This window comes from Sinocyclocheilus anshuiensis, unplaced genomic scaffold, assembly GCF_001515605.1.
Source record: "Sinocyclocheilus anshuiensis isolate Anshui unplaced genomic scaffold, SAMN03320099.WGS_v1.1 scaffold590, whole genome shotgun sequence".
In the NCBI taxonomy this organism is placed as follows: Eukaryota; Metazoa; Chordata; class Actinopteri; order Cypriniformes; family Cyprinidae; genus Sinocyclocheilus; species Sinocyclocheilus anshuiensis.
The window spans coordinates 455828-469125 of record NW_015544192.1 but is presented as its reverse complement, the minus strand read 5'-3'; the positions used below and the strand labels follow the sequence as shown (position 1 = coordinate 469125).

The following is a 13298-nucleotide window of genomic DNA, read 5'->3' as shown; positions in this document are numbered from 1 at the left end:
AGAATAATCTGGTTTAACCCAGCACAGTTTGCTGGTCTTCCAGCCGGGTCTGTAGGCTGGTTTTATAGGGATCTCAGGCAGTAGTCGGCTGGCCTTCTAGAGTTTTAGAACATTTTTTCAGCTGGTCTGGCTGGGAGACCAGCTTGCTGACCAGCTTGGCAAGGCTGGGAGACCAGTTAAAACCATAAAATCACATGGTTGGTTTAATCTGTCTTTTATGAGCAAGCTTACTGTTAGAAAAGTGTGGCGTTTGGAGTATTTTTTTCCTATCATACGCAAATTGACATGCATTTACTAAAACAACAACTGTATGAAATGTCTACAGTTCTTGAACAAAGGCACACAGATGCCCGTTGTGCGCCGTCCAGCTGTTGTTCAGCGCGTGTAGTGGGCGTGCTCGTACCTCCCTCAGAGTGATCTGGGTGTGGTTTAATCGGGTGCTTTTAGGAATGGGTCACACGCACTTTTTAGAAGTCACGTCAGTTTGGAAGAGGAGTTTGACCCACCTGATGATCCTTGGCTCAATCCGCTCCACATTAGGCTACTTACCACATTAATCTACCTCTGACATTAAACCCATCTGCGAGCGTGCGTTTTATATTTCTCAGCAATCGCTTTTTGTAACTTCTAGTGAATATTTTAACGGAATATTAACGGGGTGGTACGGTCATTATCAGTCCTAAATTGCACTATCGACTTTCCCTTTTTTATTTTTGCACTTGAGGATTTTTGTGAGGATGCATACCACCCAAAAGGACACCACTTATACCAAGATATTTGTCGGTGGTCTTCCGTATCATACGACGGATTCCAGTCTAAGGAAATATTTTGAAGTGTTTGGCGAAATAGAAGAAGCTGTGGTGATTACCGACAGACAGACTGGAAAGTCCAGGGGTTATGGATTTGTAAGTATTCCCACTATGACGTTAGAGGCTGTCAAACGTAAACTTTGAAACTAACATTTTGCGCCACGGCTGTGTGACAGCGTGACACAACACATTTAAATGGCAAGTCACCAGATCTAATGAAGGCGACTTTTATAATCAAACGCACCGAGTTTCTGCGTAACGCGCGTGCTTGACGACTCAAATACTATCTTTAGTAAGTGGCCGCTAAACCTTTCAAACTTTTACAATTGTTTTACGCTATCTGCTTGCATTTCTTTTACTGGCTGATATTGAAACCTGTGCTGTAAAAGGGACAGTTCACCTCAGTTAACTCACATTAACTCACCCTCATGTTGTCCTGGCGAACACGAAACGAAATCTTAGGCTGAATATCCCAGTCCCTATTCAATTTCATTTTATGTAAGAAAAGACATAAGGAAAGTGGACTCTGTCAGAGACTGTCATCTCCTTTTGTATTCGAGGAAATTTATGCGGGTAATAATTTAAGTAAACGACCCCTTTACATCTAAAATACACGGAGTATAAATTTAAGCCACATGTTAATCAGAATATTCCTGATCGAATAACGTGCACAGCTGAAGTCTAAAACAGGCCCTTGTTGGCTCAGCTGTCGAGTTTGACTAGAAGCACCCTGATAAGAGTTCCAAGAGTAAACAAGCCAACTTGTAAAGTTTTGACAGTCCACACAGCAGCAGTTGAGGGACCCTAAGTGGATTTCTCAATAAACCTGTTGCCTGCTTCACGAGAATATCCAACATTAGACGTAGAAAACCTTCAGTGACCTAAATGTCTTTAATGATTTTTGTTGACCAGACATCTTAGAAATAAGTAAACACCAAGTAAAGCACACCATCTTGTGTTTAAAGCCTCATTTGGGGCAGAGGTCATGAGGGTGTTTAAAGGAATTATGTGAAGTCTGCAATGGCTTTCTCTGGCTATTTAGTATCAAATAGGGTCATGGATGCTTGAATATATATATTTATGTTGCCAGAATTCGCATATCCCTTTAGTTTTTAGAGCATTTGTTGCTTCTGTATCTCTCATGCACCACACTTCTCTATTTTAAACTAGGTGACTATGGCAGACCGCTCTGCTGCAGACAGAGCTTGTAAGGACCCCAACCCCATCATCGATGGCAGGAAAGCCAACGTTAACCTGGCTTATCTCGGAGCCAAGCCACGGGTGATGCAGCCAGGTGAGGCTTCTATGTGTTGCTATGAAGAGCAAAGAAGATAATATTCATGAGTGGAAGCCATTGGTTAACAACTGCATCGCTCTTTTATATATTGACACAATGACTAATGATGACCAACAAGCCCTACAAGGTTTGGGTGACAAAGCGCAAATAGGTTTATGTTCCTGCAAAAGCATAGGCATTTTTCAGTTGTGTAGTTTCTTTCTTTGTACATGCACTGATGTTTACCTAAGGTTTTCAGGACGTAATTAATGGTAAACAGTAACTGTAAAGGAGATTAGAGATGTAATGATGTGATTGACTGTAAGCTATTGTACTTAATGTATACAGTCCCACTGACTTGGCAAACTTCTACAAAACAGCAGTTCCACCAATCTTTATCTTTAGCAGATTTAGTTGGGATTATAACATTTGTCATTTTGTAAAAATGATAAGAGCAATGTTAACATGCTATTTAATGCTTTTGTGTGCAGGCTTTACTTTCGGTGTCCCTCAGGTTCACCCTGCTTTCATCCAAAGACCATATGGGTGAGTAACAGTAACACCTAGAACTGTGAAAAAATTGATTATGTAGGTGTTCAGTGGTAGTTTTAAACATCAAACCAGTTTAAGGACCAGATTATGAACTCTCAGAGTTCATAATCACATGAACACAAGTTTTTTTTATACATTGATAATAGGGAAGACATGATGTTCAAATGCTTATTCATAATTACTGAATCTTATTTAATACTTTAATTAATTAGATTGATGTTGAGAGTGTGTACGTGTGTGTGTGTGCTATGTTGGTTTTATTTTGGTTTGGACTTTCACTTTTAATAGTACATAGAGCTGTGTGTGCCTTTTTACAGTTATGAAGTGGTGTTGATAGCTTAACTGTGTGCTTTTTTTAATTTAATGGAAAAAAGGCTAGTTTGGGGTGCTGAATTTCCGTGTTGTGGAGGAGTGATAACTTTGCCACTGAGCAAAGTGTGATTTTTTACTTTGCTTCCTTTTATTTTCTTCACTTTTTATTTTTTATTGCTGGAGCTTGTGTTTTTGATCATTTATTATTTTATTTAATTTCTTTCACTTTTTTGTGTTTTCTGGTGTCTTGTTATTGGAGTGAGTGCCGTTTTGTTTTGTGTGCCATTGTTGATCCCTCTTCACGCCAACCCAACAGCCCGACTACAAACTTGCACGTTGCGGTTTTATTTTGCTCACTGATTGGGCATCCTGTCACACTCACAACAGAGACTATGACACGTACCGTTCTCTCACCTCTCCATCGTGTCTGTTCATTTCTCCTCCTTTTTCAGCTCTTGCTCTCTCACTGTTTCTCCACTGTCAAGCCCTATAAGGCATCCTGCATTGGATCCAGAGTCTCTAGAGTCCTGCTGCCAAGTGATGATGTCCTTATAAATTCCCTGTTTGACCATTTCTGTATGAAAACGAAACCAACCAGGGGTAGTTTAACCAAACAAAAATATACTAATTTACTCAGCCACTTATTGTTCCTGTATATTTTTTTTCTTCAGTAAAATGCAAAAAGAGATGGAAAGCAGCATGAGATGTCTGAGATGTTCTTTTCCATACAACTAAAGTGGATAATTTTTATATTGCCAAGCTCCAAAAAGGACAAAAAAGCACTATAAAAGCATCTTAATGATTGTGCTATATTCCAAGTTTTTTGAAGCCATATGATGGCTTTATGTGATGAAAAGACATTTAAGTAGTTATTTGCTAAAAGTGAACTGCAAAACTAGCGTATTTAAGCATTGACACCATATACAATGGGATCTTTTGTGTCTTTTCTGTGTATAACTTAAATTCTGTTCCACACACAGAATTATTGAATAGGTTCAGAAGATTTGAAGTATAGATTACGAGTCTGTTTTGTGATATTTTTATAGTGCTTCTTTTGCCATTTTGGTGCTTGGCATTAAAAATCACCATGTACATTTACTATATGGAAATGAACATCTCGGATCTCACATCTTATTTTATGTCTCAGGAAAGAAAATACCGTTATGGAATGACATGAGGGTGAGTAAATGATAATAGAATTTTCTATTTATGGGTTTATTACTTTTGTAACTGTGCCTATTACCGGCCCATGCAAGTTTGCCGTTCAAAAGTTTGAGGTTGGTCTTTTTTTCTTTTCTTTTTTTAAAAAAATGTTTTCGATAGAGGTCTCTCAAGCTCACCAAGGCTGCTTTATTTTATATTATAATTTCATAATATTACTGTATTTATTATTTTAAACTTGCTGTTTTCTGTTTAATATATTTTAAAATGTGATTTATTCCTGTCTTGGCAAATCTGAATTTTCAGCATCCACAACTCCAGTTTTTAGTGTCACATGATCCTTCAGAAATCATTCTAATTGCTGATTAGCTGCTCAAGAAAAAAAATCTTATTATTATCAATGTTGAAAATAGTTGTGCTGCTTAATATTAAAAAAAAAAGAAAAGAAAAAAAGGATTTTTTTTTCAGGATTCTTTGAATAGAAAGTAAAAAAAACAAAAAAACATTTTAAATGAAATCTTTTGCAAAATTATATACGTATTTACAGTCACTTTTTTTTTTTTTTTTTATGCATTCTTGCTGAATGGTAAAAGTTAATTTCTTTAAAAAAAACTCTACCGACCCTTAACTTTTGAACAGTAGTGTAGTGTGTAAAGACAAAGAAACAACAGTTTACAGAGCAGCTTGACAATTTTCTGTAAGAAGGCATATTAGAAATCTGGCAGGCGTTCAGTGTCATTATGTAATCTGTGGAGGATTCCACAGTGTATGCGTGTGGGTGAACGTGTGTCTTTTTGTGACATGCATGCATGTGTTTGCAGTGTTGTGAGCCCTCTGCTGTGACAAACAAATGTCTGGATGCCACAGCCCCCTGAACGAGCCTTCGTCACATGGCCCCGTGCGGCGTTAAGGAAAACAAGCTTCACCATTGTTTTGCACAAAGGCTGTAGTGCTGACACTGCAGTCGCATGAAGCTTTCTCTCGCTCTTTAACACTGTCTTTCTCTTTCTCCCTCTCTCTCTCTGGCTCCGGTCACTGTCACACACTCTCTCTCGGCTTGGGGGGGGCTGGGCAGCTCCTGACATTTAGCTTCGAGATAAACTCAACAAGGCCCAACATGCGCCACATTGCTGCTGAGATGGCACCTCTAGCACTAGTGCACTGTGTTAAGGCATTTTTTGACGGTGTTGTCAGGAAGCTGCGTGTCAAATGAACAGTGGCATCATACTTTGACCTCAAAGCGGTTGGAAAAGGTTGTTCAGGGGCCAAACGCAACCAAACGGTGTTGGTAGTCAAATTGGGACTGTGTAATATATAGGCCAGGTTTGAAATTTGCAAAGTCATGCCAGTTCTGCAACTTTCTTTGTAGAGATTCTCAAGAGTTCAGTGTTAAATATGCCGTTATCACACATAGTGTGTAAAAACAACCTAACCAGATCATGACAACAAAGTGCATCTTGCCAATTACCTGTCTGCACAACAAATTTACCTGCGGGTATTAATAAAAAAACCTTGAACCTTGAATTTGTCCAAAGTGTGTAGAATATGTAAGTCTAGGTCTTGTTGCCCTAATCATAGTTGCACAGCTGAGATCTTCACAGATGACAACAGGTGACTTTTAGATCTTTGGAACTCCAAAATTGACCTTTATGTAGACACAAACCTCAATGTTCCTGGGCTGCAGTGGTCTAGATGGAGAAATTGATACATTTATGGTCGCTCTTGAGCAGCACAGTACCAACAATTAATTTAATCTCTGTTTGAAAGAACCTGATAACCAGTTGTCAATGGGAGTAAGTTCTTTGTATAAATCACTGATTATTTTGGCTCATAGTCATGTGACTTAAAAAAAAAAAAAAAAAAAAAACGATCAGATGTGTAGTATTTTCTTAAGTGCTCACTAGACAAATAGATAAAGATGTAGAAGGTGAAATCTTCTTCCATTTAGAAAATGGCGTTCTAGTGTGGAATGACAGAGGAAGCAGAAAATAGCGTCCAGCCCTCCCTGTTACTCACACTGAAAGAGCTGCACTGACTGTGTCTTGAGTCAGCTGCACTTTATTTAACACAAAAGTGGTTGCGCAAGGTTTCTGTAATTTCTCTGAAACTTGGTACTGCTTTTAGACAGTGTTCGGTATGAATCTCAATGTACTAAAAACCAATAGACCAACCTAATATTAGTCCATGTTGTAACAGACATGCACTGAGCAAGAGTATTACATTTAACCTATATATGTATTTTTTTTTATTTAATGTTTGGATTTTTTTTCTTAAAGATGTGCTTAGCTACATCCATTAAGAGCTAGAAGGTTTATTCCATTTATTTATTTTTGCATTAACTTTACTACTTAAGCTATTCTTTATACAGTCCAGAGTCAAAAACACCTTAGTGACCAGCCACAGTTCTTTAGCAACCGCATAGCAGTGCCCTAGCAACTACCCAGAATTACTTTTTCATGGACAAGCTCTGCTTATATTCTGTTGTCATATTTTGGTGCAATCTCAAAATGTATTGATTTTTGATTTGATTGGTAACATTCTCATACATCTAATTATTCTAATTACTAATTTTATGTTACTTAATTAATTTAATTGAAACTGTGCCCCCAGAAAAGTAAAAAATGCCCATAAAATCCGGTGGGCAAATAGTGTCCGTTAATTGGTAATAGTTAAGTTGTTGGTGGTTAATTAATATTAATAATAATTAGTTCATTTCTGGCACTGATACATATTTAAGTCACAGAATAAATGTGTTTGTTTAATATTTTAAGAGCCCAGTGTGCACCTTGTTTTAAATTAGCGAAGTATTTTATTTATTAAATGAGTGAATAGTCACTTATGTGTGGTGATGTTTTTGTGTTGTGGTGCCTGTGCAGGTTGAATGTGAACTTCTCCATGTTTGAAGCCTACAGTATGTAGAGTGTGTTTTCACTGTGTTTGACTCTTTTGTGTATGACTCTAATGGTAGTCTATATTAACAAAATCCTTGCTGTCACCTCAGACTGGCAAGGCATCTATGAAAGATTTCATAGGAGCATTTTGCCCTTTGACCTGAGTGAGAAAAAGGAATTAAGGTTTCAGTCCTCTCATTTATGGCATTATGTGAGTGGTTGTGTTGTTTTAAGCTGATGTTGGTAATACGTACTGTTGCCTTTTTTTTTTTTTCTTGACGCCTGTGTAATGCTTATTTTCTTTAATTTGGGGCAGAGGTTTTGGATTTTGTTTTTGGGGTGGTCAGGGGTTGAGGTTTGATTGATGTAGTTGTGTGCTACAAATAGGGTTGCCATAATAGAACTGTTCTCTCACTTTTTCAAACCAACTCAGAAATATTGGAAGTAATTTGCTCATATTCCAGTCATAAACATCATCTTAATAAATTGTTTTTCCCCCAACAGCCACTGTTCCCTGTTTCTTTAAAGTCAAAATTTCACATAGTATCACAAATAGTTTTTCATAAGAATCTCTTACCCTAAATTCTCACAGATGTCACTGTCTTTTACAATATAGCTGTATTGGCTTATTAAATCATATTTAGTGAGTCACAGGCATTTCAATGCATTCTATCATCCCTGAACTAATTTAATAAATTTTCACCTGTCTGTGTAGTGCAGACAGTAAATGTGAAAAGCGCTCTGAAAGTGCAATGGGGTACATAATGAAAGGCAGAATGGGCTCATTGTTCCTGATTGCTTATTTAATCAAAACTCCCCTCTGTGTGCGCTGTCCAGCCTGAGGCTTATTGTCTAAGTGCGGAGGGGGAAACAGCCAGCAACGTCCCTTTTTGAAAACTGTCCAGCTGTCAAAGTAGCCCTGACATATTCACAATGCTCCCCTCATCTCCTCTTCGCCTCTCCTGGGTCCTACCTTCCCCCATTTCATAGGACGGACACAGGGGTGTTGAACACGTGACTTTTAACACCGATGATTCAGAATCTGTTAACTTAGCATTTTAAGTATTAAAAGGTGTTTTATATTTTTTTGATTGTTAAATAATTTTCTCCTGTCACAGGTTAGCGTACAGACAACTTTTAGACAATTGTAGGTTGATTTGCCCAGAAAGTGTAAACACTGAGGTGTTATCAAAACATTGCTCTCTTTTGGCGCTTTTCCGCTGCCCGGTACGGCTCGGCACGGTTCACTTTTGGGGGGTTTTCCACTGGGTACAGTACCTGGTACCTGGTACTTTTTTTAGTACCACCTCGGTTGAGGTTCCAAGTGAACCGTACCGTTACCAAAACGTGACGTGTAAACTCTGCTGATCACGTATTGGCCGGAGAGAATCGTCACTACCTGCGCCACTGAACTTGCGACACAAACACAACAGAACCGCTAGATTTAAATCAGCACAGCCAGCGAAGGATCAAACACAACTGTTTTGAACGAGCGCACCTTATTTTAACAACCAAAAAGTGGTTGTTTCGTGGTCTGTTGAGGAAGTACAGACGTTCCTCTCGTTGATAGCAGAGGAGCGGATCCAGCGAGAGCTTGATGGGGCGACCCGGAATGAAAAAGTTTTTCAGGAGTCACGGCAGTATAGGCGGCACAACTATAACTACATGTGAATAATCCCACCCATTCTAAAGCGATACTAAACTGCAATGGAAACTCAAACCGAGCCGTGCCGTGCCGAGTCGTACCACGCAGTGGAAAAGCGCCATTTGTTTGAGAATCCTGACCAGCCTTACATAGCAACAGTGGCTGAGCCAATGGCATGAGCTTGGGGACGGGGCATCTGATTGCTTGACCAATAGCTGATGGGGATAATGTTCAGTTGGATTTAACTTTCTTTTAAATATTAGAGGGTGATTTTTTTTTTTTTTTTTTTTTTTTTTTTTTAAATACCTTTCATCCTTAAAATTGCTCTGTTTCATGGCTTTTGGGATGGAGAAACCGTTTGTTTGACCAGTGACACAGGGGAATTTTGGAAAAACCTGTTTGAAAACAGTAATTATTTGGTAACGCTAATGGCATAGAAATTACACTTATACAGAGAGATATCTATTTTGGCAACCTTATATTTCTAATCACTAGCAGGCATTTCCGTGGTGTTATTGAATTGTGGAAATGGGGTGCTTGGCCGCGCTGTGGTTGTGGTTCTGTATTTGATGTGTCCATAATGCAGTGCTAACATACTGTTGTATTTGTCTCTCACAGGATCCCCACTCACTACGTGTACCCGCAGGCCTTTATGCAGCCCAGTGTGGTCATCCCTCACATCCAGCCAGCGGCGGCCTCCGCCACCACGTCTTCACCTTACATCGACTATACAGGTGCAGCCTACGCACAGTACGCCAGTGCCGCAACCGCTGCAGCCTACGAGCAATACCCGTACGCTGCCTCTCCCGCCGCAACCGGCTACGTAGCTACCGCCGGCTATGGCTACACCATGCAGCAGCCACTGGCCACCACCGCGCCAGGGTCTGCAGCCGCTGCTGTGGCCTTCGGTCAGTACCAGCCCCAGCAGCTACAAGCCGAACGGATGCAATAGCAACCAAAGAGGCGGATGGGAGATGCGCAGGGAGTAGACACCCAACGACTGCTTCTAGATGATGAAGAGGATGCTGATGAAAATAGTTGCTGGTTGTGGGTTGATTGCAAGAGGAGGAAGACTAGGAGCATATGGGAGGGGATAGTAATTGGTAGAGAGATTATTAGTGAGATGGGAACCCCATTGCTTTCCAACTTGCTGTGATTAAAGAAGAAAAAAAAAAAAACAAAACCCCCAAAAAAAGATCGCAGAAATGGACGGAATCTAGCTTCTTACTATTATCATTATACATTATTATTATGTTATCTTTATTTCGATAATTAATATTAGAGTAGGATATTTATTATGAAAGGAGGTATGCAGCAACTAATCACTGTGGTATAGGTGCGTTGTAGACGAAACCTTTAGTCCCGATGCTGTCATTTAATGTAGGCGACCATTTTTCCGAAGGACACTTGGAAAAGTCCCACATTGTTTTGATTCTAGGGCCCCTGATCTTTATATTTATTCTCATTTTTTGAGGGCTCTTTTTGTTCTGTCTTCTTCTCAAGTGCATTTGTTTTGATCATCAGGGAAATGGAGCATTTTTCAGCGAATTAGAAATGACAAACTCTGCCAATCAGGGATAGTAGACCTAACTGTGGCGAAATGGAGAAAGATCCAGTGTTAGCATGTTTTATGTATTGTGAACTACCTTTTTATCTATCTGATGCTGAATGTCCCCCTTTTCTCTGACTCCTGTATTGATCTCCTGACCTATGCAAAGCAAACAGGCCGCCAGGGGACAAAACAAAGTGCAGGAACAGGAGAGATTTTCTTTTGCTCCCCCACAATGGGCATCGAACAATTTGAAGGCAGTCTCGAAAAGACAAAAAAATCTGAAACGTATTGTATTATATGCTTACAAAACACTCACGGACTAACAGGTACACCGTTACACACAAATTTAAGTGTTAATGTCTGTCTGTGGGCGAGGAGGACACACACACACACACACACACACACACACAAAGATTACTATGTTGGGGAAAAAAGCATGGGGCATTGCTCAGTACTAGTACTAGAATCCGGGAGCAATTGCTGTGTTGGAAGGAACAGGCACTGATACACACGCACACAGTCGGATTGCTCTGGAAAGATCACTGGTGCTCGTTTGTTGAGCTGTCACAGTTTCATCACTTTCATCCTGCTCTGGGTCTGTCAGCTCTTCTTATCCTCCTAGATAGGGTCCGGAAGCTTGAGGACAGACCTGTGCATCCTCCCAATATCAGCAACAGATCTTTATCTGGAACATGACGAGGAGCCACAATAAGGGAGAGGGGTTCCCACAAGCTTTTCACCCTATACCAACGAGCCGCTATCTGCCTGGTCTTTATATGTTCACTAAGAATTATGTCTGAGCACCAGCACAAGTAATAAGGTCTATGTATTTCAATGAGCAACTCTTTACAGAACAGCACTATAGAGAAAGGATCCGAATCCGTGCTTATTAGGGTTCTTTGTGTGCCTTACGTTTGTAATGCAATTTAAAGAGATCTGCTATTTAAGATATTTATTTTGAGTTGACTTATGTTGCGCTCTAAGATCACAGACTTGGAAGCGGTACTGTATGGATATAATGTATTCATCTCATGGCATATTATTCTAAGTTATTGAGTAGGCTTAGTTGTAGTATTATTAACATACTCAACCAAAAATGTTGGTGTAGGACTTATTTAAGATACAATTCTGTATGTGCACTGTACAATTTTTTTTATTTTTATTTTTTTATATACATTTGGAACATGACATTAAATATCGGCTTAATGCCTATCATATGACATTATTTTATTGGAGGCCTGCTGTTTCGAGCATGTTATCTCCATTTGTCATATCCAGAACTGTTTAAAAGACTTAAAAAAAAAAAAAAGGACAAAAAAAAAGAGACCTGGCGAAACCTAAGGGACATGCTGCTTCATACACTAGAATGTTTTGTCAATGTCGAGGATGGATGTTGTGCTTCTATTGCTTACAATATGCATCAGATGGGCTATTTTACACTGTTGAGAATTTTTATACTTGAACTCTTTCTTACAAGGGAAAATATTAAAAAAGAAGAATAACACCACACAAAAAAACAAGGACATTTTTCATTATCACTGAATTTGGGCATGTAAAGTGTTATTGACTATTTAAATACGAATGTTCCCAGTCAGCGGCGGCCTCCGCCACCGCGTCTTCACCTTACATCGACTATACAGGTGCAGCCTACGCACAGTACGCCAGTGCCGCAACCGCTGCAGCCTACGAGCAATACCCGTACGCTGCCTCTCCCGCCGCAACCGGCTACGTAGCTACCGCCGGCTATGGCTACACCATGCAGCAGCCACTGGCCACCACCGCGCCAGGGTCTGCAGCCGCTGCTGTGGCCTTCGGTCAGTACCAGCCCCAGCAGCTACAAGCCGAACGGATGCAATAGCAACCAAAGAGGCGGATGGGAGATGCGCAGGGAGTAGACACCCAACGACTGCTTCTAGATGATGAAGAGGATGCTGATGAAAATAGTTGCTGGTTGTGGGTTGATTGCAAGAGGAGGAAGACGAGGGGCATACGGGAAGGGGATAGTAATTGATAGAAAGATTATTAGTGAGATGGGAACTCCATTGCTTTCCAACTTGCTGTGATTAAAGAAGAAAAAAAAAAAAACAAAACCCCCAAAAAAAGATCGCAGAAATGGACGGAATCTAGCTTCTTACTATTATCATTATACATTATTATTATGTTATCTTTATTTCGATAATTAATATTAGAGTAGGATATTTATTATGAAAGGAGGTATGCAGCAACTAATCACTGTGGTATAGGTGCGTTGTAGACGAAACCTTTAGTCCCGATGCTGTCATTTAATGTAGGCGACCATTTTTCCGAAGGACACTTGGAAAAGTCCCACATTGTTTTGATTCTAGGGCCCCTGATCTTTATATTTATTCTCATTTTTTGAGGGCTCTTTTTGTTCTGTCTTCTTCTCAAGTGCATTTGTTTTGATCATCAGGGAAATGGAGCATTTTTCAGCGAATTAGAAATGACAAACTCTGCCAATCAGGGATAGTAGACCTAACTGTGGCGAAATGGAGAAAGATCCAGTGTTAGCATGTTTTATGTGTTGTGAACTACCTTTTTATCTATCTGATGCTGAATGTCCCCCCTTTCTCTGACTCCTGTATTGATCTCCTGACCTATGCAAAGCAAACAGGCCGCTAGGGGACAAAACAAAGTGCAGGAACAGGAGAGATTTTCTTTTGCTCCCCCACAATGGGCATCGAACAATTTGAAGGCAGTCTCGAAAAGACAAAAAAATCTGAAACGTATTGTATTATATGCTTACAAAACACTCACGGACTAACAGGTACACCGTTACACACAAATTTAAGTGTTAATGTCTGTCTGTGGGCGAGGAGGACACACACACACACACACACACACACACACAAAGATTACTATGTTGGGGAAAAAAGCATGGGGCATTGCTCAGTACTAGTACTAGAATCCGGGAGCAATTGCTGTGTTGGAAGGAACAGGCACTGATACACACGCACACAGTCGGATTGCTCTGGAAAGATCACTGGTGCTCGTTTGTTGAGCTGTCACAGTTTCATCACTTTCATCCTGCTCTGGGTCTGTCAGCTCTTCTTATCCTCCTAGATAGGGTCCGGAAGCTTGA

At 40.0% G+C, this 13298-nt stretch overlaps 1 protein-coding gene across 2 annotated transcripts in view; it reads left to right on the top strand.

Moving 5' to 3' along the window:
* LOC107696536 (RNA-binding protein 24-like) overlaps positions 1–11507 on the top strand; it is a 15231-nt gene extending 3724 nt beyond the window's left edge. The window contains exons 1-4 of one of the 2 annotated variants that reach the window (XM_016496897.1): positions 467–905; positions 1980–2103; positions 2577–2631; positions 9265–11507. In XM_016496897.1, coding sequence (XP_016352383.1) covers positions 738–905; positions 1980–2103; positions 2577–2631; positions 9265–9598 — 681 coding nt within the window. In that variant the 5' untranslated portion in view covers positions 467–737 and the 3' untranslated portion in view covers positions 9599–11507. Of the gene's footprint in view, positions 1–466; positions 906–1979; positions 2104–2576; positions 2632–9264 lie in introns of those variants that run through there. The other variant, XM_016496898.1, reaches the window with a different exon arrangement.
* The last annotated feature ends 1791 nt before the right edge of the window (positions 11508–13298 follow it).